General features: G+C 37.9%; 5 protein-coding genes and 2 non-coding genes across 10 annotated transcripts; 4 read left to right on the plus strand and 3 right to left on the minus strand.

The window, feature by feature from the left end:
- Positions 1 to 2,222: 2,222 nt before the first annotated feature.
- LOC18994488 (protein TPX2) lies at positions 2,223 to 6,588 on the plus strand. Its single transcript, XM_006418141.2, has 19 exons — positions 2,223 to 2,591; positions 2,859 to 2,950; positions 3,046 to 3,191; positions 3,279 to 3,521; positions 3,613 to 3,709; positions 3,797 to 3,910; positions 3,987 to 4,100; positions 4,190 to 4,342; positions 4,433 to 4,495; positions 4,580 to 4,660; positions 4,753 to 4,908; positions 4,993 to 5,124; positions 5,210 to 5,290; positions 5,389 to 5,508; positions 5,596 to 5,762; positions 5,859 to 5,967; positions 6,055 to 6,114; positions 6,193 to 6,287; positions 6,367 to 6,588. Exons 1-19 carry the CDS (start codon positions 2,414 to 2,416, stop codon positions 6,494 to 6,496), a joined length of 2,331 nt encoding a protein of 776 aa, XP_006418204.1. The 5' UTR covers positions 2,223 to 2,413; the 3' UTR covers positions 6,497 to 6,588.
- Positions 6,589 to 6,693: 105 nt separating this feature from the next.
- LOC18994489 (putative E3 ubiquitin-protein ligase RING1b) lies at positions 6,694 to 9,999 on the minus strand. Its single transcript, XM_006418142.2, has 10 exons — positions 9,552 to 9,999; positions 9,374 to 9,425; positions 8,884 to 8,942; positions 8,509 to 8,590; positions 8,297 to 8,417; positions 8,147 to 8,188; positions 7,490 to 8,026; positions 7,285 to 7,392; positions 6,971 to 7,150; positions 6,694 to 6,870 (listed from the first exon to the last, which is right to left on the minus strand). Exons 1-10 carry the CDS (start codon positions 9,793 to 9,795, stop codon positions 6,838 to 6,840), a joined length of 1,458 nt encoding a protein of 485 aa, XP_006418205.1. The 5' UTR covers positions 9,796 to 9,999; the 3' UTR covers positions 6,694 to 6,837.
- A 944-nt stretch (positions 10,000 to 10,943) lies between these two features.
- LOC18994490 (RNA polymerase II subunit 5-mediating protein homolog) lies at positions 10,944 to 13,244 on the plus strand. 4 transcript variants are annotated; one of them, XM_024153057.1, is made up of 10 exons: positions 10,944 to 11,211; positions 11,309 to 11,368; positions 11,471 to 11,638; positions 11,715 to 12,095; positions 12,188 to 12,262; positions 12,354 to 12,390; positions 12,520 to 12,641; positions 12,807 to 12,848; positions 12,950 to 13,015; positions 13,110 to 13,244. In XM_024153057.1, the coding sequence occupies exons 1-10, from the start codon at positions 11,008 to 11,010 to the stop codon at positions 13,164 to 13,166; spliced, it is 1,212 nt and encodes a 403-aa protein (XP_024008825.1). In that variant the 5' UTR covers positions 10,944 to 11,007; the 3' UTR covers positions 13,167 to 13,244. The 4 variants fall into 4 exon arrangements, with proteins under 4 accessions (XP_024008825.1, XP_024008826.1, XP_024008827.1 ...); XM_024153058.1 differs by having other exon boundaries at positions 12,523 to 12,641; XM_024153059.1 differs by having other exon boundaries at positions 12,357 to 12,390.
- On the minus strand, positions 13,203 to 16,844 carry LOC18994491 (switch 2). Its single transcript, XM_006418144.2, has 8 exons — positions 16,767 to 16,844; positions 16,223 to 16,662; positions 15,967 to 16,073; positions 14,578 to 15,744; positions 14,365 to 14,491; positions 14,011 to 14,286; positions 13,728 to 13,923; positions 13,203 to 13,622 (listed from the first exon to the last, which is right to left on the minus strand). Exons 2-8 carry the CDS (start codon positions 16,616 to 16,618, stop codon positions 13,297 to 13,299), a joined length of 2,595 nt encoding a protein of 864 aa, XP_006418207.1. The 5' UTR covers positions 16,619 to 16,662; positions 16,767 to 16,844; the 3' UTR covers positions 13,203 to 13,296.
- Positions 16,845 to 17,021: 177 nt separating this feature from the next.
- On the plus strand, positions 17,022 to 17,115 carry LOC112084256. The gene has a single exon (XR_002898212.1). It is a non-coding gene; the product is annotated as a small nucleolar RNA R32/R81/Z41 (small nucleolar RNA).
- Positions 17,116 to 17,254: 139 nt separating this feature from the next.
- On the plus strand, positions 17,255 to 17,344 carry LOC112084255. The gene has a single exon (XR_002898211.1). It is a non-coding gene; the product is annotated as a small nucleolar RNA snoR31/Z110/Z27 (small nucleolar RNA).
- Positions 17,345 to 17,525: 181 nt separating this feature from the next.
- Positions 17,526 to 21,107, minus strand: LOC18994492 (probable serine/threonine-protein kinase At1g54610). The gene is made up of 8 exons (XM_006418145.2): positions 20,957 to 21,107; positions 19,958 to 20,865; positions 19,594 to 19,878; positions 19,182 to 19,499; positions 18,860 to 19,087; positions 18,548 to 18,763; positions 18,084 to 18,455; positions 17,526 to 17,998 (listed from the first exon to the last, which is right to left on the minus strand). Exons 2-8 carry the CDS (start codon positions 20,600 to 20,602, stop codon positions 17,849 to 17,851), a joined length of 2,214 nt encoding a protein of 737 aa, XP_006418208.1. The 5' UTR covers positions 20,603 to 20,865; positions 20,957 to 21,107; the 3' UTR covers positions 17,526 to 17,848.
- Positions 21,108 to 22,655: the final 1,548 nt, after the last annotated feature.

Below are 22,655 nucleotides of genomic sequence, written 5' to 3' on the forward strand. Positions count from 1 at the left end.
GATAAGTGCAAGATGAGAGAAGAAGATGTTGCATGTGGTATGTATATATATATGGGTTTGAGTATAGATACAGACATGGGAATAAGTTAAAAAACATATTAAACAAAGATTCTTAGTTTTTTAGATTATTGTATTAAATTATGAATAGTGACGAGATTTAATAAGAAGACAAAAGAGGAAGGGGAGAAGTGTGAGAGGGTATGGGGGAGATGAGTCGTGGCGAGAGAAGAGAAGAGTAAGAGAGAGGTCTCATGCAAAGAAGCAGGAGCTGCCTTTCTCTCCTTGCTTCAGACCTAACACATGTGCCTATGTTGTCATCATCATGATGATACTCACCTCTTCTCTCTCCCTTATCGATATCCATTAACTATATCTTCCTTTTTAACTGATTTTTGTTCAATTAAAAAGTAAGGAGAAAAACTACTAACTTTATTACAAATTTATAAAAATAGTATAAGTTTGGCTTGTAATTTGGCACCAAATAATTTGTTTTGTAATCTTGATACCATACTTGGCAATATATGGGTTTGGGTAATAGATACAGACATGACAATTATCTTTGATTGATTTAAAGACCGGTTTGTGAACAGATTTATCTGTGTTTTTCTGATCTTAAATAATTTTCAATGTTTTTTTTTAAATTATGATAATAAGTAGCTAGAAATTGTTAATTTCACTTTGGAAAAATATGTGCGCGTAACTGCCAAGTAGATTACGTAGTACAAAACCTAGTTAGAAATTCGGTCAATATTTCAACTAATAAATGAGCAAATTGATGAAAATACAATTAACTGGTAGAAACATTAAATTTCGTTCATCCTCTCGTAATATATAGGTTTCCACTAACGTTTCGAGAACAGCATAGCAACGAAAAATAATAATCATATTGAAGTATTGTTAAATTACTTGTATAACACTTTATTAATTTTTTACGAACTCTTATTAGAATTGTTAACAAGATTGTTTTGACCAAAATAAAATAAAATAGAGAACTGTAGTTTAACTTTTCCCTTTTTAACGCCGTTGAATAACTTTGACTAAAACAAATGTTACGAAATCTACGTGTTATAACACATACAGGGCTAAACTGAACTAGTTTAATTTGATTAATGTAAATGATACAATAATAGAATGCATTGTTATGTTATTTAATATGTTCATTATACAATTTATAAGGTAGATGTTTTGTGTACAGCGAATCTAACAAAACTTCGCAACACAGAAAGGATATGCACAAGATTAATAAATACAAACCCTTTAACCAAAAAAAGGATTAATAAATACAACAAAGTCCAAATACAAAAGAGGTTTCAGAAAAATACGTTTTCTATTTTGTACGCCACTTATTAGCGGATTATATTTTTCAGAATTCTATATAATATATCAGAAAATGGGTGCATGTGTGTGTACAAGTGTCACGTTTTCGATTGGTTGCGTGGCTCTGATGGAAACAAATACATCTTGGTTTCTACCTTCATTGCGTCAGCTCAGAAATTAATATTTTTTTATGGTTAAAACTCATAAATTAATATTATGATAAAATTTTCAACTTTAATTCCTAACCTTTTTTTTTTTTTGAATAGATAATTCCTATCCATCGTTCCTAAAGAATTATCAAGTCCCAAAATGGGTGTTTTTATTTAATTTAAGTAGAATCACGACAAAATAAATACTAACGAGGCGGTAATTTACATTAAAGTATAAACGACAAATGAAATAGTAGTACTTGTTTGACGGCAAAAAGAACATTGTGTTTGTTATTTATAGACAATAATTTCCGGTTTTGAGTAAGTTCAATGTTTTTGGACCGGTATTCATTTTGGTATCTTATCTCCATGACTCATGTATGCATCTAAATTGGAGGTGTCGTCCATGTCCGTACATACGTCATTGTTTCACAAAATCCAAAGCTTCTCAATTTGGTGCTTAATATGTATATAGGGAGCTGTTTAATTGTTTTACGGCAAGATTTGATTTGAGCGTGAGATTTTCCGACGTTTTTAGTTTGGATTCAAACGTTAAAACGTCTATCAGTAAAACATGGTGATAAAACGACACCGTTAAGCAAGGGAAAATAAGCATCAAAACGACACGGTTTCAAGGTAGAGAAGAAGTAACAATTGGCTAGAAAATATAGCCGTTAGAGATAAGAGACGGATGCAGGAACAAAAAAAGGAAAAAATAAGGCCGTTAAGAGTAAGTAAGTAAACACACTCCTCTACATTCAAATTTCTTATGACCGTTGCGAAATCCTTCTTCTTCTTTTTTTTATTCTGATCTCTTACAGACACCATTCCCTCTGAAAAGAAGGAACCAAGAAAGAACCCTAATTCCATCCAGATTCTCTTCAATTGTCTCTCTCTCTCACTCTCCCTCCCCTAGTTCGTGTCTCGATTCGGCATTGTGATTTAGCATGGAAGGAACAACGGCCTCCGCGGAGGAATCAAACAGTAGTGTCGCGACGGCGATGATTGACGAGACGTATGAGTTCTTAGCGCCGAGATGGTTCGATTTCGTTCACGGAGAGACGGAGGATGAGGCTCGCCGAGCGGAGCTCTGGTTTCAATCGGCGTTAAGCTGCGCTCCTTCTCGTCAGTTTCTTTGCTCTTTTCTTTTGTGTGTGTTTGATTTCTGATTCCTAGGTTTCAGATTTGTAGTTTGGAATTCTGATTTGGTTTCAGTTTCGTGAATTTCATGTCGTCGGGTGATGATTAGGGTTTTCTGAATTCTGTTCTGAGAAGCGGAATTAGGGATTGCACATTAATAGAAATCTCTCAATTAAAAAAATTCGTCTTTGTGCGCAGAATCAAGCTGACTTTATGTTCAAAGTTGTATTCAACTTTTCCTTTTGTGTGCAGCTTCGGTTCCTAAAATCAAAGCAAGGAGATCATTCAAGGTAGAGACCATGTGCAACTTCAATGAAGAAGAAGAAGAAGATAAACCCGCAAAGGTTCTTCTTCAATCAACAATGCTTTATAGATTACAAGCAGGAAATTATTGCTTGAGATTCAGCTTTTATTCTTTCTGAATATGCGCATCTTCCAGGATAAAGAGCCATCAGAACCAGTAGCTGCAAATATTTCTTCACAGCCGGAGCCTAATATCTCTGAGGCCAAGAAAGAAGAAGTTCGTCCTATTGAAGCAAGCAAAATTAAGCCATCTCACAACAATTCCAAGGACGTAGATGCAAGGTTATTTATCGTTATCCGGGAGATTAGAATTACGTTAAGTGAGATGAGAAGGTGTTCTAATACTCTTTCTTCTTGTTCATTCAACAGCATCCTCAAGGACAAGACGACTGAGCAGATAGAAAACAAGGAGAACATTCCTCCTCCTAACACAGAAGCCTGCACACCCAAACCACCACTGCAGTTATCTCAAGGAGGAAAGTCAATGGACCTTAAGAAACAGCAAACTGCTAGAAAGATAGCTAGCCTGCTGAGGAATCCATCTGCACTTAGGCCAAAACACCAGTCACAGTCGTCTCAATCGAAAGGAACTCATCAGAAAAGTGTTAAAAGGTGGCTGACACTTAATAACCATTCTAATACACAAATCCGGTTGCACGTTCCTCTGATAATCGTTTTCTTATGTGTTGATGCCTCACTGCAGGGAAACAAGTGTTAAAAACATAGCTGCCACAACCAATCTGATTCAGGAAAATCAAGCCATCAAAAGACAAAAGCTAGACGATGGAAAATCAAGACAGGTGAGCCAAAAAAAATTCAATATCAGCAAGCTTCCTCCATATTTCAGTGCATGACTGAAACTGTTTCCTCATCATTGATTTATCTAGATTCTCAATCCAAAACCAACAACTCTGATCCACAAGACAAGGCAAGGTCTCGTTAATACCGGTTTCAACGTATGGCCTTCAGTTACTAAGCAAACTCAGAAGGAGAACAGAAAGGTGCGTTCTGCTTCATGGATGCTTATATAAATTTTCTGTCAGACCCTGGTTCTCAACTCTTGTGTCCACTCTTAAGGTTTATGTCCGTGAGCAAATTACACCTTTCATTTCAACTGCTGAACTGATGAAAAAGTTCCAAACAAGCACGCGAGACTTGTCACTGCCTCATGCCAATACTTCTCTTCCACAGGTAAATAAATTATCTCTTGATAGTTTCTCTGATTCTTTTCTTGGAATCTCTTCAATTAACTTTCAGGATGCTGCTGTTTCCTTTTCCAGAACCGAACTAAGCTGACACTGACAAGACCGAAGGAGCCTGAATTTGTGACATCCCAACGAGCTCGCCCTTTAAGAGTAAAGAGCAGTGCAGAGCTTGAGGAAGAGATGTTGGCAAAGATTCCCAAGTTTAAAGCTCGACCTGTGAACAAGAAGGTAAATGCATTTGGTTACACTGTGGTATATATCTAGCCTTAAGAAAGAGAAATCAAATTCGAAAACAATGCGTTTTCTTATTTGATACAGATTTTGGCAGCTCCAGCTTTGCCTGCGCCACAAAGAAGCACACCACATCTGCCAGAATTTCAGGTAGACACCCCAGGAGAGAGTAACATCACTTTAGAAACGAACCTGTTATTTGATCTATAAGGGGCTCATGTCTTGCCGTTGCAGGAATTTCATCTTGAAACAATGGCTAGGGCTGGCCAACATGCAGAGACATCGTCAATAGCTTCAACAGAAGTGTCTAAGCAGGTATGTATCTTTACCCGCAGATTGTATATGCATAAACATTTGGTTAGCTCGTTTCATGCCATCTGATATGCCTCTGTTTTCCTCGCAAGCAGCATGATGATTGGAGGCCTCACCTTACTGCGCCAAAGAGCCCTGTGCTCCAAACAATGCTAAGAGCTCGCCCTACTAAAGCAAAAACTACTGCAGAACTTGAGCAAGAGGAACTCGAGAAGGCACCAAAGTTCAAAGCAAAACCTTTGAACAAGAAGGTATTACTCAAGTGGTGTAGTTACTACTATCTACTTCATTTATCTCTCTCTTGATCTAACTTGGTATCACATAAACCAATCCAGATATTTGAGAGTAAGGGAGAGATGGGCATCTTTTGCAACAGCAAGAAGCACATAACCATACCTCAAGAGTTTCACTTTGCGACAGATGAGAGGATATCCCGACCAAATTCAGTCTTCGATATATTTGACAAGGTATATTTCAACTATCAGAACCTGCTTTATCTATAGTTATGCTCCACTGGATATCGTCGTCATTGACACAACTTCTTCTTTTCAGCTCTCATTGCACTCTGAATCTTGCCATGAAAAGCCTCTACCAAGGAACACTGCTCCAAACCCCTTCAATCTAAGGACAGAAGTATGTATACGACGAACAACTTCTTTGAAGTCAAAAGTGACTTGACTAGCCACTAATGTTAACTGACCGTTCTTTTAAAATTACTTTGTGGCATCCAGGAACGAGGCGCTGAAAAAGAGAAAAGGTTTGTAATGGAAGTCACACAGAAACTGATAGGAGATGAAAGGGCCAGGGTTCCAAAAGCAAACCCATATCCTTTCACAACCGACTATCCCGTGGTATGCAATTCCTTTCCTTGCTTTGGTTTTTGAGTTACGAAAAAAGAGATGGATGGAAATCTTACGTGTTGTGTTCTAAACTCTCAGGTACCACCAAAACCAGAACCTAAGCAATGTACAAAGCCCGAACCGTTCCAGTTAGAGAGTTTAGTGAGGCACGAAGAAGAAATGCGAAGAGAAATGGAAGAGAGGATGAGAATGGAGAGAGAAGAAGCCCAGAAGCGGTTCTTCAAAGCACAACCAGTTATAAAAGAGTAAGTGACCACATCTGTCCTTTTGCCTTTTTTTAAAAAAAATCTGCAGACACTTTTATCAGCGTTTTCAAAAAGCTCACAATAGCTTGAACACAGGGATCCAATCCCGATTCCAGAAAAAGTACGAAAGCCCCTCACAGAGATTCAGGAGTTCAACCTCCATGTAGAGCATCGAGCTGTTGAGCGAGCAGACTTTGATCAGAAAGTAAGGTTTTCCCAATCATTTCAACATATAATAAAAAGTGCTTACGTAACCTCTGAGTTGACAAATTAGTATTCTATTTGACACCAGATTAAAGAGAAGGAGAATCAGTACAAGAGATACCGTGAAGAGAGTGAAGCTGCGAAAATGGTATGGAAACGCACGCTTAACTTGTAATCATGTCTAACAAACTTTGCTCAAATGTAGTAATAATAAAACTTTTGTCAGGTGGAGGAAGAGAGGTTTCTGAAGCAAATGAGAAAGACGATGGTTCCTCATGCTAGACCTGTACCTAACTTCAACAAACCCTTCTTACCACAGAAGTAAGTTCCCATTCATAAGCACTGATCTTCGTTCTTTTTAGTAACCTATTATTGATTAAAAACTTCATGTCACACACAGGTCCAACAAGGAGATCACAAAACCAAAATCACCCAATCTTAGAGTGATCAAAAGAACCGAGAGAAGAACAATTATTGCTCGACCAACAGTGTCTGCAGCTAGTAGCGCTTCGGCTGGTCAGATGAGATAGTTTGATATACTCAATCAAGATGTTTTGACCAATCAAAGATACTCAATTAAGATGATCGATCGACCCATCATCGTTCATCATCGCCTATGTTGATTCTCCATTGATTTGTAGTTATTTTATTTCCTTAGTTTTCAGTAAAGTCTCTGTATAAGTAATTCAGAAAAAGTCTATGTAGAAGACTATGTGCAGTTGTAAGATACTCATTTTGAGTCTCATGATTCTAATAGAATTTGATTATATAATTTATTTTAAAAACTAAAAAACAGAAAACAATCTAGAGCATAGGCGAATTCATTCATATATTACACTGTTCGAATCAATTGCTTCCACCTTCTATGCTTCTACCCGATTTGCTTTTGCCGGCACACTACCATCTGAAAGAAATCAAACAAGGAAAAGTTTCAGAAGGCATCACGTTGAGAGATGGGATTTCTAGATTAGATGAATAGTAGACACTAGTAATAGTGACCGTACCAAATATCCATGGCTTGAAATGCAATCAACTCTTAGCTTTGCCAAGGTTTCATCATCTTGAATACTTTGCAGCCTCTCTGTTGATGACGATGAGGTCTTACCCTCAATTGCCCTATCATCTTCTTTAGATACCAGCAATTCAACCTCTTCAGTCTTCAATTGCATCTGGAGTGCAACATACTGTTTAACATTCAGATAACACAAGTATCAAGATCCATGTTATTGCAAAAAAAAAATTGTTTTTACTCCCAGCTCCACAAACGGAGACTGCAAACTTATAATACCATATAGGAAGAAAGACATTGAGAACTCACTTTGCGAAGCTGTTTGACTAGCAAAGTGGGTCGGCAACAGAGATATGGCTGAGGTAAGTTTGGTATACATTTTGTATCCAGCGAGATAAGCTTAAGATGAATATCCAACTGCAGAGCAGATTTAAGTTCTTACAAACCAAACACTGACATTTTATAATCTATAATCTGTAAAACACGGTCAAGGAAAAGCATTTTCTTTTGTTACCTCGCCACTGTTACTCTCTAAGCTACCGAGATATTCCACAAGTCTATTCAACCGAGCATTCCTAACACTCTTACTACTAGCTCCTTGGTTATTATTCCCTTGCCTTGTGTTACTCCTTGTACCGCCTCTTCCCCATGCAAGTATTTCCGGGTTCCAAACAAGCCCAGGTGATATTCCTCTGCTGTCTCTATGATGGGCCTCCTCTGTGCCCTTATTAGCGCAGATATCGTTGTTGTTTTGACATGAAGAAGAAGGGTGAGCTGTAGAACGAGTTGTAGAGCGCCTTTTCCGTTTTCTCAGCAGTATTTCAGCACAAGGCTCATCTGAAGAAGAATCTTTGCCTCTGTTGTTATTATCATCATCATCATCATCGGCTTCTGGTGTATTTTGTTCCATGTTTCTGTAGTTCCTTCTTCTTCTGGAGCCACTACCTATACGTTGTGGTCTCGGTAAGACCCCTGCATCTTTACCAAAAGACCTTCTTTTCACAAGGGCCTCAGATTGTCGTTGGGATACTTGGGCTATAGATACTTGAATCTACAAAACAGACATAGATATCAGTTGAAAAGGGTAAAATCACAAATTGCAATAGAAGCATTAAATGTACTTGAGTGAGTGCCTTATGTTACATGAGAGGCATTGCCTCGGGTTTCTGACCTGCTTTCTACGAGCCAACTCATCTTCATGACAAGCCAACTCCTGAGCAAAATTGAAAAGCATATATGACAACAGTAACCTCTCATAAGCAACGCTTCTCTCTAAAATCTAAGATGATTAAGGGGAAAAAGAAAAATGTAGAAGCTTCACCTCCTCCTCGAATCTATCAATATTTTTGAATAAAGCTGCAATAAAGGCATCAAATTTTGGGTCGTCTCTTAAAGAACGTCGGCTTGCACAATGTTTTCTGCAAGCAGGACATTCATTGTTCCTGAAAATGAATTTGCCAGTTAATAAAACCCAGAACAAAGCTTTACAATAGGCTCCCTAAATAATGCTAAATATGTAACTGGAAGGTATACCCCAATCTCATTGACTTATCAATGCACTCTCGGCAAAACCGGTGGAGACATTCCATGACAGTCCTTGTTTTCTTTATAATTCCTGGAAAATGAAAACCAGTGCTCGAATCAGTCGAATTTATTAAAGCATAAAGCTAACGAAATACAGAGTGAATATCTATTCAGGATCATGGGAAAAGCTGGCAATCCAAGAACAATTTATTGCAAACTTGTTCAATGCCAGATTCATCAAACCGAAGTCCACATTTATGTTGGTTGATGAAAGTAGCTGGAAGCTGGTTTTCCTCGTAGATAGTCAACACTCACAATAATATGTTGGCAAGAGCAATCAAAGCTGATTGGCTTTGAAATATAAATGTGCAGAAGAGTAAGTACCTAAACATATCGGACACTGCACGTCCCTACGGATATCCCCTAGCTCAATATCCATATATCTGCAAGAAAAAATCAAGACTTTGTAAGAAATTCAGCGATCATCAACTACCATTGCCTACTGTAAGAAGTCAGTCTCAGTCAAAAACTTCTGTTAAGCTAAAAGATACTCAGAAAGCTTGAAGCTTAACAACTTCATACTCACCTACTACAGATCAAACCTAAGCACAGTCCCACTTGAACTATAAAATTTGTGATGTTTGAGAAAAAAAAAACACGACAGTAATTATACCATGCAAGCAAGAACCATACAATGCATCAGATCAATGAAACGAAACACGAATGTCTAGAATGTAAAACTAAGGGCATCAGAGAGCACTGATTCCGCTTCAAACCCATCAAACAGAACAGTGAAGCCGATAATCAGAAAAGTCAAATCTGAGGTAAGAATGTGGAACAGAGAAACGAGCAGCCAAAGGAAGAGAATGATTACTCTGATTCTGATAGCTCTTCTGATGTAGAAGATTGACTTCTTTCCTTAGAATCTGAAAAAAAAATAAGATACCAATCAAAGAATTCGATCACTTTCACGTTAGATATTCAAGCATTGACTGATTCCACATCCCACACAAGTATCCACGAGTATAAGCAAGTAGAAACGAAATCCTTACCTTCTTCATCTAACGCTTCCTCATCCTCTGCTTCTACTTCTTCTTCTTCCTCTTCGTCACGTGTCACGTCATCTTCGACTTCCTCATCCCCACCTTCGTTATCATCTTCGTCCTTCTCATCCATTTGGTCCGGATCTTCTTCTTCCTCCTCCTCAGCTTCCGACTTATATCGGTCGGCTTCTGGGTTCGGACACAGTTGGTCGTCTTCTTCCTCGGCGGCGGAAAAGCTCTTCAAAGCAGGCATTGTTTGATTGGTGATACAGTGATCTCTGCTTCACGGAACAGAGAGAAACAAAAAGATAACAAAAAAAACTTAGAACCTCTCTCTCTCTATATATATATATATATATCTACGTCGCTCTTTGATGGGTTTTCTTCTGCCTTCTTTGTTTTGGTTCGGTGCCGATGGAGAGAGAAAGAAGAATGAAGGCGGACGAAGAAAACGGAGAGAAATTTCTTTACCTTTTTTTATTGATTAATAATTTTCTTTTTTTTTTTGGTTAGACTAAAATATCGTAAAATTCTTCAGCCCAACCTCTTTCTTTGTTCCTCCTAATCAATCACTTACTGATTTTGGATTTCGTTTTTCCTCTTATTCACTTTCTTTTTTCATTTGACCAAAGCATACTTTTTACATATATTTCTAAACTAATAAATTTGTAAACTGTTTTGATGTGGCTATTATTATTCAAAGGCAATTTTTTACACATTTATTTATAAATCCATCTAATCTATTAAAATAATAGTTTCTATAAGTTAAAAATTTATTTTAATTAGTGTTATTTTGGGTGGTAAGTTATTAAAGCTTACTTATAATTAGTAAAAGGCAGCGAAATTATGTACTTTTTTGTTACGCTATCTTTGCTTTAATTTTACAAAAATGATTTAGCGTTGTAATAAATGATGCATTATCGTCAAATATATATATGATGATGATACAATTTTTGATAGCGAGGTTGCAAAGCTATGGAATAAAACGGATTTGGATCCAAAGGAGTAATGAATTAAAACGTCGCACATGTCGACCTTCTTCTCGTGTGTGCTTAAGCCTCTACTTGCCAACCCATTTGCATCATTACATGTGAGTATGTGACATATGTGTGTTGTAATAACATATTATGCTTCATAATTCTTAAATAATCAAGATTAGTAAAGAAGAAATCAAAATTATTAGACTTTAACATTTGTCAGTTTGGGTAGCCTACAAATTAAACACTGGTGGCAGATCACAATTTTACATACGGTGATGAATCTACTACCTACAGTTTTATTACACTGGAGAATCTTTATTTTCGGAAAACATCATATTTTACAAATTGGGCCATAATAAATCGGCCCATCAAGTTCACTATAAGTTAGAGCCTTTTAATGTAAAATCGTTTTCGCTTCCCTCTCGATTTTTTCTTCTGTTCTTTTTTTTTATTCCTGCAACCGTCGTGCTTAAACCCTTGCCGGAATGGAGCCGCCGACGAAAGGAACAGTGACGCCAATAGCATCGTTGTTCTCAGAAGAGGAGGCACGGAAAGCAGCAATTTACGTGGAGGAGAAAATCGGAGAGAAGCGAGAAGCGATGAATCGTCTTCAACAATTCGTCGATGAAAACGCCAATCTCATCAATCTCGTCGCGAAGCTCCCCGATCAGCTCCATCACAACGTTATGGCGAGTTTTCATCCATTCAATAATTCTAAATTCGTTCCCTTTTCAATATTATATGCGTCTGATGCTTTGTTCGGTGGCTTCTGCTTTGCTCTCACAGGTTCCATTAGGTAAATTGGCATTTTTCCCAGGTCGATTGATCCACACCAACGAGTTTAAGGTAGGTATTCATGATGATTTTATCCAGTAACACATAGAGGCTAGTGTAAATTTTTTCATTAATTTAATCTCAAGCAAAGGATTCTTTTTGTGATTCAAATAGGTGTTGCTGGGAGAGAATTATTATGCTGATAGAACATCGAAACAAACCATTGGCGTTCTGAGTAGAAGAGACAAGACTTTACAGTCTCAAATTCGTTCTCTGAAAGCTGAAATTGAAGATTTTCAAACGGAGGCTTCATTCTTCACTGCGACTGCTTCAGAAGCAGCGGTAGAGTGGTTAATGTGTTCATTCTGTGTGCCTTATCTTTATATGCATCTTAAACCGTCTTTTCGTTTTTTAATAGGAAGGACTTATTGAGATAAGAGAAGACTATGTAGAAGAAGATTCTTCTCCTACTGTGCTTCAGTCAGGTGCAAAAGAGCCTTCTGATCTTCCAGGAGGAGAGACTGCAGTCGGTGAAGTTGAAGACGATGAATTTGCACGAATCATGTCCAGGTTGAATGAACTTGAAATGGAAGAGGAGCAGGAGGGTGAAGATGGGGACGATAGAGATGAAAAACATGATTCTCCAATAGAAATCGAGGAGGAGAGCGAGCACGATATGGTAAAAGGAATTAGAGGTGAGACAGACCACAATAAGTTCATGGAACAAGAAACTGGCGTATCTGTTCCTAAGAAAGCCTCGGGCCATAGCTCTTCCATTCGCGAACCGAGATATTCAGAGGTAACCTTCCATAGAAATTTCACATTTGTATTCATGTTTATAAGTTAATCGTTTTTTTTGCCAATGTTTACTTACATTAAGTGTTAATCCAGCCAAGAAGCAAAGGCAAAGTTATTGAAGTGTTACCTGAGAAACAGCCATACAAAGACATAGATGATCTATTGAATGTAAGAAAAAACCTTTAATTGTGATCTTCTTCTCTTCTTTCATTAGCGTTTTACAGCTTTTTCTCAGATGTTGCCTGTTGTTGTATTACAGCAGTGTATCGGACCAAAGACACAATATCTCCCCAAAGGTTAGTTTTTTTTTATCTAAAGCATTTGAGATATCAGAAAAGTAAACTTCATTGTCAAATTAATATTACAGGTTGAATCATCTTCTTGAAAACATTCTCTAACCAACATCTATTTTCGTTTATTACTAGAAGATCAAACACGTGGCGGAATTCCCCAGCAAAACGCTGGAACATGGAGAGACTTTCAAGCGACCTCCGCTGTTTCCAGAGCAAAGCCAAAGACCAATGTTGTAGGTCAACAAAAGATTGAGGTATTTGGATCTTATACTATAAGCTATACTTGGAATCCAGTTAGATCACCTGTGCATTCGAAATCAAACTAATGCGGCCCTGCATAATGCTCATCTTTCTACAACAAAACTTAACCTTTAACAAACATCTCACAAATCATCATGTCAATTTTGTTTTTGGTGCAGTCACCTATACAGAAACCGGAGCCAAAGTCTGAGACTAACAAGGTTAAATATATTTTCCGCTCAAGCATTTCTTAGTGTTATAGTTGTTCAGGTAGATCTGATTGTCCTTTAAGCTCGTTATGTATTTGAACCAAATCGTGCAGGCTTTTACTGGATTGATCGTAGAGCATGACCATAATCTACAAACCAACACACACCGCCAAATGCAGGTACTTTTCTACCACTCAAACAACACAACACTCCCAATGCAGGAACCACGATTCTTATTGCATCTTTTTGTTTGTTTTTTTTATATGTAAGCAGTCTTCAGGGTCTCAACCATCAAAACCAGTTTCAAGATTCATGGCACAGAGAAGGTAGCCAGTCAGCTCTATGTACAATTTTGTTGGTTTCCTTCTGATATGTAAGAAGTAAGAACAAATGTGTGCATCTTGTAAGCTTATCTATATACAATTGACTAGCCAAATCTACATCAAGAAATCTGGTATTGTTAATTGACTCTTTCTAAAAAGTCTTGAAGTAGCATCTCTCTGTCAAATGGAGAAGCTGACAATATCCATCTACTAAACTCTAATATCGCCATGCCTTTAAACGCCGCTAACATCTTATACTTCTCTCTTTTTTGTTCCCTGTTTGAGAAAAACATATCCTTCTCTTCGCTACAGCTTTTTATCTTCTTCTTCCTTCGTTCCACACACTGTAAGTTCTCACTGCTGTTACCGTCTCCATTTAACCTCTGAGATGTTGATGTTGATGTTGATGTTGTTGTCCCTCCACCGTTGATGATGTCTTCATTTCGATGTGCATACACAATGCCTATTCATAGTCCAAAAACAAGTCCGAGCAAAGATTTATAAGACTAATCATAAATTATCTCTATATGTATAAGAAGAGTTAGCACAGAATCAGTCTTATTCTTACCCAAGTCTCTAAGAGTAGGTTCCTCTATTTCGGGTTTCGAAAAGCAAAAGACCTCTTCATCTTCTTCAGCTTCTGAAATCTCATGAATGTTACTATCCTTATGCGACTCAACAATCTCGCTAGTGAAGAGCTTATCAGAGAGATCACGGAAAAGATTTGAAATCCCGAATAGCTCGCCTTGAAACTCTTTACAGTCCTGATCATAAGACGTACAAAAACATTAGAAGAGAAAACAGACTCTTCGATGAAACTAACAGATTAAGATTGTTTGTTTATATGTTACCTGGACGCCTTCAAAGTACCTCGTCTCCATTTTCCCGGCAACTGCAATGTTCGAAAGCTGTTGTTTGTATACTTGTCTTGTATAAACTAGTTCCTCAAGGGAACCAGCAGCCAACAAACGAAAAACCACCACATGACGTTTCTGTCCATACCGAAATGACCTATCTTGTGCTTGCAAGTCATGAGACGGGTTCCAATTTGGATCAAATATAACCACACGGTTCGCACTCACTAGGTTTAGTCCCAACCCACCAGCTCTAGTTGATATCAGAAAAACCTGCAACACATTTAAGTCGCACATCAGATGTAGCTAAGAAGAAAGCGGATCTCTTTCGAATAGGGTTAGGTTAGAAACCTGTTTGCTAGGACTCGCATTGAAATCATCTACAAGAGACTGTCGCAGATTAGTCGGAGTAGAACCATCAAGTCTTGCAAAACTATAACCTTTTCTAATCAGAAACTTCTCCAGTATGTCCAGCATCCTGTAATTCAGTGGATAAAAAGTCTGTAAACGACAAGTATTCCTCCTACATTCATCTAAACCCGAAATGAAATTTGAAAAACTAACCTGACAGAGTAACTGAAGAGAAGTATCTTATCACCCTTTGAAAGCCAAGAAGCCATTAACTTCTCTAAAGCTCTCATTTTCCCACAATGTTTAACATCACTAAGGTCCATGAAGCTTTCGCTTGCGGAAACACCTCCAACGAGATCAATGTCCGTCCCAAACACGGCAGATACAAACTCAGCGTCCTTCTTCTGTTTCTCTGGCTCATCTTTTGGGTTCGGTTTAATGAGCTCCAGATGATTGCTAATCTGCTGAAGTTTCAGAAGGCATGGAAGCACCAAGCAGAAAGGACAAGAATCACAACCGTCGTGGTTGTCTCTATGAAGGTAACTCCAGATAGTTCCCTCAGGAACAATCCTTCTGCAGCATTGTGATTGCTTAAGCGGGCTTCCACAAGCACACGGATTGTCCTTATTCACAAGGCATTGAATTTCTGGGAGTTGCAACATTCTCTGGTACACCCGTTTCTGCACTTCGCTCATTTGACAGAAGACTACGTTATCTTCTTTCCCCATCATCAGATGCCCTATGGTTTCCTCCTTTGTCCTCCTCAACATATACTTACGAAGAACACTGACCAAATGCTGTTTCCTCTTATCTGCAATCTGAACAAATCTTACTGGAGCGGTTGCTCTCTGCCCTTGCTTTAGCGGTTCATCATAGAACTCTCGGAAATGCTCACGAGTACCTAGTGATCCCGGTGCTACCCACTCAAAAAGGTTGAATAGCTCACTCATCTTGTTCTGCATAACTGTCCCAGTCAGACCAATCCTTTTCTTCGTTTTGATCACAAGGCATGCCTCATAAAGTTTCGACTTTTCATTCTTTAACCGGTGTGCCTCATCAGCAATCACTATCTCCCAATTAATCCCAGACAAAACAGGGCCTTGAATTCTAAAGGTATCAAAGCTGGTTACGAGTACCTCAACACCCCCTGCATTGAGTTTCTCCAGAATCATATCTCGATTTGCTCCGTGGTACACAGAAACCTTGAAGAAACTCGCCCATCTAGAAAACTCACTCTCCCAGTTGTGGATAACCGAAGATGGACAGATTATTAGTACAGGACCCTTTTCAGACTCTAAAATAGATGTATCACCAGAGTCACCGTCTTTTCCATACACTCCCGCAAGAAATGCAATTGTCTGAATCGTCTTGCCTAATCCCCTGAGTCACACAACTGATTATCAGAGTTCCATTTCCATCAAACATAAATTATCACAGCTATAGTACTACACAATAACATTCTCAGGAAAACTAACCAGAGCCAATTGCGTGAAAAAAAAAAACAATTATATTGGGGAATTACTGACTTACTGTCACAGGAAAATCCATGTTTTTTTTATAAAAATGTGACATTTTTGAAGAACAAAAGAAAAAAGAACTCACATGTCATCGCCAAGAATGCCACCATAGTTGTTTTTATAGAGATTATACAAAAACTTTACGCCCTCTCGCTGATACTCAAGTAATCTACAGTTGATCGAAGCCGGTACCTAAACCAAATCACAATGAACCACACATTCTCAAGGCAAGATCAAAATATTTCGAGAAGAATCATTACACATCAGCGCTTGGGTTCTATAAGACATGAGCAAAGGGTAAGACTTTGGTCGGAAAAAAGATGTGACAGTATGGAAATAACCTGTATGATCGGAATTTCTCCGATTGAAGACAGCACAAGTGGTTCATAAGGACCGGTATAGTCAAATTCGGCCCGGCTTAACCCGGGCCTCCCAAATTCAGTCGGTTTCTCATCTTCTTCATCTTCTTCTTCCTCAAACTTGATATTTCTTTTGTGATCATCTTCGCCACAATTAGAATCTTCGACCTGGGTTTCTGCGGCTTTTGATTCGTGCTTCAAGGAGAGGAAGTATGAATCATCGAGACGCAGTAGCTGCTGCGAGAGAGACGATTTGGGAGGTTTTCTGGTCGGCGGCTGTTCCAATTCTTGGGTCGATGAAATTCTCGATGACGATAATGATGATGAGAGCGTACCACATGGCTTCAAGGTCTCTTTGAAAGTGTGTAACAACGACATCGCTTATCGATCGCGTTGCGGGAGAGAAAAAGACGTGCTTCTCTCTAGAAATTGAAAGAAAGTCACAGTTTTTAGAAATTTGAAAAACTTACTTGCTGTTATTCAAATTATTAGAAAATATGAGTCAAAATGGGAAATTAACTCATACATAAAATAGGAACCGGTCCCGCGAACTACGGCATTGCTAAATGGGCCGAATCTAAGCAAAGCTCAAACTGTACTTTTGTGTCCTAACATTCTTTTAGGTTTAGGGTTTCTAGTTCATCTCCTATATATATTTCAATTTCGATTTCTAATCCATATCGCCGATCAAAGATGCCAATCTTATATTCGTCGCCGATCAATTGTTTTAATGTTTTCGATTGCAATGTTTTCTGTTTGTTCTTGATCAATTCTATTATTTTTGAGAAAGTGATGAAAGTTGTAGATCGGTGATGATCTTTTGATTCATATGATCAATACAAATTTCAACTCGCTACGTTCTTTCTGATTCAAACGATTTTCTTAATTTCCCCTGAAAATTCGTATTTTTGTTTTCCTGATGCACGGGTTTGAATTTTTTTTTTATCTAATGGAAAAAGTTCGACGTTTTTGATTCAGTTTTATTTTGTTTTGATAATAATTGAACAACTTATACTGGAGAAATGATGAGAAATCAGATAAATCTTAGGACACCTTCTGACACAGCTGCTGTGTATGAGAAAGACTTCGAACTCTGATCTTCAGTTAATTCTTTTTTTACATCTCAACGTGTTATTGTTTTTAGCGTTTAAAAAATTGATGTTTATGTTTAGCGTTTTTGTATGAGCTGGGTTTTGCGACATAATTAAACTGAATTGCCCAAGTTATTGAGAGAAGTGGATGATTAAATCAGAATTTAGGAGAATGTAAAAATTGGTAATTATTGTCGGTTAATCTTATTATCACCATTATACCATTACCATAGCAACAATCACATCTGTATAAATTATATAAAGAACAGATTTCCATATGTACACAGATCAAACACTATAGTGACAACTCATTAATACAATAATCTAATCAAACAATCGGGGCTTAAGCCATGAAGACCATTAATAGATCGTATAATCCAAATACATGAATCACCAGATTCATATGACATCTGACTCAAGTGGTTCTGCCTTTTCCTTTGAGCAACTCTTCTGCTCTACAGTAGTTTGGAAGTTAAAAGACAAAAGCTCAGCGTTTTGTTCTTCGTGATTAGCTTTATCATTTGCCAGTTTTGCCTTCTCGTGTCTTCTGTGCTTGTCTGCTAAATTCCTGAAGCTGTCTGTCATGTTCTTCAAGCATCTGATCCACTCTGCTTGGCTGAGCCAACAATGGACCCGACATGTAAATCTTGCTATCGCTAGGATTATACTGTACACACAGAAACACAACATTATTTGTAAAAAAATCCAATTGCTGCAGCAGGAGAAAAAGAAAACAGAGATCATTCACTAACCCAAGATGGGTCAATTGGTGTTGTCATGTGTCTACTATCCATAGTGTCAGCTCTGTTGTATGCTCTTCGATCCCTTCCTCGTCGATTCATGACTGGTTGATCTAATAATGTTTTGGAGGAGACCGAGCCCGTTAACATCTTCGGGTTCACTCTAGAAGGAGGGTATCTAGGAGGTGCATTCTCCTTCACATGCAGTGTTGATTTAGCCATGTTTCGGTTGCTCATCAACGGACCCGAGTGTGAAACTCTCCCACCGGTTTGATTGTTTCTGGTGTGCGTATTTAGATAATCAGGAATTGGGCCATGAGAACTCCTCTCCTCCTTAAACGACTTGAAAGTATCATTTCTGCTCTTCAGATCTAAGTATGGTTTCTGCATTTGCCACGAGAGTATTATCCTTTACAGTTACACCTCCATTGCTGTCATTGCGACCTTAAAAGTTAGGACCTTTTGTAGTTACTTACCTCCATTGTCATTGATAGGGAGTGATTTGTTTTGATCGGTGGGACAAGTTTTCTCTCGTGTGATCTTCTCGCGTGAGAGTCTTGCCTTTCTTGTTTCTCCGCCCTCATGGGTCGTTGCCTTTTCGCTTCATCGCGCAATTTAGCATCAATCTCTTTACTAGGAGGATATTTTGGTAGATAAGATGGATCACAAGCAAACGGCTTGGTTTTAAAGTACTGCAAATAAAAAGCAAAAAAAGAACAGAGTGATGTGAGTAACGAGGCTTCCTTGAAACCAAGAACAGAGTAAAACATACATCAAGAACCAGTTACCTCACTCTCAAGGGCACAATTCGCAGAGCTCCGGTGATCAGGATCTATGGAGAGCAAAGTCTCTAAAAGCGAAAGAACACTCGCGGGAAAGTCCTTAAACATCTCTGATAATCTCCGTCTATAAGGAATCGCGGTCTTGAATCCAGCTGAAGATGGTAACTTCTGTTTCCTCCAGTAATTTTCTGTTGGTGAACCGCATAGCTTGAATATTTTATGCAACTGTTCTACCTGGAAAGATTATGTGCCACACTTTTAGGTGAAACAAACAAGACAAGACACAACCTGAAATTGGAGGGCATGAAATCTATAAGAATGTGCGTACCTCAGTTTTTCCAGGTAGGATTGGTTTACCGGCATACAATTCACCTAAGATGCAACCTGTGCTCCAAAGATCAACCCCAACACCGTAATGAGAGGCTCCGAGCAAAAGTTCTGGTGGTCGGTACCAAAGAGTGACAACATGGCTAGTCAATGGACCAGTTTTTGCAGGGTCGAAAAATGTAGCTAACCCAAAATCTGCTATCTTCAAGACTCCGTTACTGTCAATCAGTAGATTTGAGCCCTTTATATCCCGATGAAGAACACCGCGGCTGTGACAATGTTCAAGCCCACTTAGAAGTTGTCGCATGTAACATTTAACCTATACAGCAGAAACATACAAAGAGATGGATTTTGACGCGGAAAAATAATCTACAGTTTCTAAGTTAGGGTAGCAAAGCACTTGTGTGCAGTACCTGAGGCTCTGAAAACTTGACACCGGGTAGGGAAGAAAGTCCTAAGAGATCATGATCCATGTACTCGAAAACTAAGTAGAGAGACGATGAAACAGGGGCAGTGATCAATCCTTCTAATTTCAGGACATTCGGATGGTCAAGACGTCGCATTACAATGATCTCTCTCGCCATAAACTTGACACTTTCTATATCGTTGAGATCAAACCGGACTTTTTTGAGCGCAACAATCTTGTTATGAAGAAGATCACGAGCCCTGTAGACGCTGCTATATGTTCCTTGGCCAATCTGCATCCATGAAAAAGCAGATTCTATTAAAACAAAAACTAGGATCTGAACCAAAGGAGAGTTAACAAAAGAAACTTACTTTCTCCAGTTTCTCGAAAGTACTTGCTCGTCGTGGAGCCCAATCCACTAATGCCTCGGCAGCTACAGAGACTAGCCAAGTCGGCCATCCTGATGATACTTGCTTCAACTCTGCGTCCTTTGGAACAACAACATTCGGATTCTTACTCATTTCCTGAGGAACAGCTTGAACCGAATCTTCATTCTCATGATTCTCTGGTTCCTTCTCAATCTGATGATGATCAGACAACCTTTTGGAACTCAACTTTTCGGATTCAAGCAGCCCAACTTTGGAATCTCTGCTATTCCATCTATCTAGCTTCGGTTTGATAACACTTGGATCAATCTCCAAATCTGGTTTTACAACAACACTCGAGGCCCTTTTCGATTCCTGGTCATGAACAGCTCGATCCATATGATCAGCTATCTCAGGATTCTCCAGTATCTTACCAATCTGATGATCATAAAACCTACTGGAACTAAACATTTCGGATTCAATTAACCTATCTTTAGCATCTCCTCTTCTACTCGATCTACCAAACCCACCTTCCGGTTGGATCCAATCATCTATCCTCGAGGAATCAATCCGCGAGGAACGTTTATCCGATGAATCGTTAAGTGTCGACTTTCTCCTAAAAGGCCTATGCCTAGAACTTACGCAACCCATCGTAAGCTCTAAAACAAGAATCTATACACATGAATATCTACACGAACACTCAATAGCAAAAAAAAAAACCTTTAATTCACAATCCAATTCTCTGAAACGCAAATCCTAATTTCAATCCGCTCTGATCAACAATACTGGATTCTAATGAAGATAACACACACAGCCACAACTTCAACGGCTCAGCGTAAAACCCAATTCACGAAAACCAACAAAACCCTGATCTGAGTGATTTTTTCTGATTAAGACACACACTGCGAAATCCCCTGGAGAGATAAACAGAGATCAGAGTGATTCGAACCGGAAAATTCAAGACTTTCGCCGGAATTTAGAAACGGGGACATGGGATTTAAGTACCTGGAACAATCAGAAGCAACTGATGATGATGATGATTGACTTTAGCCTAGGCGTTGAACGGAATCAAGAGAGGGTGCGAAGAGAAAATGTATGAAAAAGAGAGATTTTTGTGTTTGTTGATACAGATTTGACTGATTAAACGCATACGTACACTCAGTCACATCAACGAAATGTATTATTGAATTTAAACATTTAATAGCTGAATGTCAATAACTAACTAACCCAGCCGCCCTTCGTCAACGAAAGATACATTTCTCTTTTCGAATTCTTTTTTTTTTTTAAATGTTTTTTCTTTTAAATTATTTGAAATATTTGTGAGTTAAAGTTGTGAACGAGTTGGAACTTGGAACTAAAGATTTTGGATTTTTGTTAATAATTTTATGGATTATAATAACATAGATCTCCAAATTCTATATTTAACTCTTATAGATTTTAGTATCCACCAATGTGGTTATCAAATTCCATAACAGTGTCGGATTTTTTTTAACCTAATTAGAGAAAAATGTCTTGGTCAGTTGGTGCTTATATGTTAAATACTTTTTCCGTTTCATAAAGAGTGTCGTTTTGACACTTTTTTTGTTTCAAAAGAATATCGTTTTATAATTTCAATGTAATTTTTAATATAAAATACCATTTTTAACCTTAATAAATTCAGAAAATTAATTATAAATATGATTTTAAGAGTCATTTTCTGCAAATTAATAAGGATATAAGAGACATTTTATCTTATTTTTTAATTTGTGTGAAAAATGTCAGAACGACACTCTTTGTGAAACGAAGGGAGTATATAATTAGATATAGAAATATGGTTTTAATCAACTTAGGTGCTAGTTTAAATTATCAGTTGAGTTTAGAACGAAAAAAAAAAAATATTTAAGTCCCACTGACAAGACTATCTGCGTTGACCACTTATTTTGTTTGGTTTACCCAGTACTATATCGTTTGTTTAACCACAAAATTTCACACATTATTCATCTAAAAATTCACATGTCATCTGAATAGCTCGTTATAATTTATAATGAAGTTCTTGGAATTGGAACTTTATCCAACACTGAGAATATATTATAACAATGAAGTCAATGTTGTGATTGGAAGATATTGTTTGACTGAGATATATAGAAAAATATGAAGTTGCCAAATACATACATATGTACACGCTTGTTTGCGTAGTGTGCTCTAATATTAAGCAAATACAGTACAAGTAATTGGCTCACACGACAGCGCGATGTCTTTAGAGAGAAAATAATTTATTTATCTACATTTGCTCAAACATCATCGACTCTTCCTCAATCAATATTATTTATTAGATTCCTCTCTTGGCCATCCTCAAGAATAGTTTGATATCTAATCTCCGCTTTATTCCTTCTTAACACGTAGGAAAAGTGTAAATATCAATAAAAATTAAAATTAGAATCAATATCGAGAGTTGATTTCCAAGAACAGCATCGGTTTTCGATAAATTACCAACAATCATCCAAATGGTAAACCTATTACGAAGAAAATGAAGGATAAAAGAGAGATTTACACCCAAAAAAAAAAAAAAGAGAGAGCGATTAGCGGTGAAGTGGGAGTCTTTTGACGGTAAATCGCACAAATAGTAAACGCCTTACCAACACTAATCATATCGAGTGTCAATATATAGTACTTTCTCTGTTTCATTATAGTTGATTTTCTGAATATTTGCACACAGATTAAGAAA

The sequence above is a fragment of the Eutrema salsugineum genome, unplaced genomic scaffold (genome assembly GCF_000478725.1).
Source record: "Eutrema salsugineum unplaced genomic scaffold, Eutsalg1_0 scaffold_5, whole genome shotgun sequence".
NCBI classification, from domain to species: domain Eukaryota; kingdom Viridiplantae; phylum Streptophyta; class Magnoliopsida; order Brassicales; family Brassicaceae; genus Eutrema; species Eutrema salsugineum.

What these genes read in the sequence shown, in the direction of transcription:
- LOC18994488 (XM_006418141.2), top strand. Translation starts at nt 2,414, where the DNA reads ATGGAAGGAACAACGGCCTCCGCGGAGGAATCAAACAGTAGTGTCGCG. An exon ending in GTTAAGCTGCGCTCCTTCTC is followed by an intron (nt 2,592 to 2,858) that starts GTCAGTTTCTTT and finishes TTTTGTGTGCAG; the next exon opens with CTTCGGTTCCTAAAATCAAA. An exon ending in TCCAAGGACGTAGATGCAAG is followed by an intron (nt 3,192 to 3,278) that starts GTTATTTATCGT and finishes TTCATTCAACAG; the next exon opens with CATCCTCAAGGACAAGACGA.
- LOC18994489 (XM_006418142.2), bottom strand. Translation starts at nt 9,795, where the DNA reads ATGCCTGCTTTGAAGAGCTTTTCCGCCGCCGAGGAAGAAGACGACCAA. An exon ending in GCAGTGTCCGATATGTTTAG is followed by an intron (nt 8,591 to 8,883) that starts GTACTTACTCTT and finishes TTCATTTTCCAG; the next exon opens with GAATTATAAAGAAAACAAGG. An exon ending in GATAAGTCAATGAGATTGGG is followed by an intron (nt 8,418 to 8,508) that starts GTATACCTTCCA and finishes ATTCATTTTCAG; the next exon opens with GAACAATGAATGTCCTGCTT.
- LOC18994490 (XM_024153057.1), top strand. Translation starts at nt 11,008, where the DNA reads ATGGAGCCGCCGACGAAAGGAACAGTGACGCCAATAGCATCGTTGTTC. An exon ending in CGACTGCTTCAGAAGCAGCG is followed by an intron (nt 11,639 to 11,714) that starts GTAGAGTGGTTA and finishes GTTTTTTAATAG; the next exon opens with GAAGGACTTATTGAGATAAG. An exon ending in TAGGTCAACAAAAGATTGAG is followed by an intron (nt 12,642 to 12,806) that starts GTATTTGGATCT and finishes TTTTTGGTGCAG; the next exon opens with TCACCTATACAGAAACCGGA.
- LOC18994491 (XM_006418144.2), bottom strand. Translation starts at nt 16,618, where the DNA reads ATGTCGTTGTTACACACTTTCAAAGAGACCTTGAAGCCATGTGGTACG. An exon ending in GGCATTCTTGGCGATGACAT is followed by an intron (nt 15,745 to 15,966) that starts GTGAGTTCTTTT and finishes TGTGTGACTCAG; the next exon opens with GGGATTAGGCAAGACGATTC. An exon ending in ATGCGAGTCCTAGCAAACAG is followed by an intron (nt 14,287 to 14,364) that starts GTTTCTAACCTA and finishes AATGTGTTGCAG; the next exon opens with GTTTTTCTGATATCAACTAG.
- LOC18994492 (XM_006418145.2), bottom strand. Translation starts at nt 20,602, where the DNA reads ATGGGTTGCGTAAGTTCTAGGCATAGGCCTTTTAGGAGAAAGTCGACA. An exon ending in TCCTACCTGGAAAAACTGAG is followed by an intron (nt 19,088 to 19,181) that starts GTACGCACATTC and finishes TAATCTTTCCAG; the next exon opens with GTAGAACAGTTGCATAAAAT. An exon ending in CACCAATTGACCCATCTTGG is followed by an intron (nt 17,999 to 18,083) that starts GTTAGTGAATGA and finishes CTGTGTGTACAG; the next exon opens with TATAATCCTAGCGATAGCAA.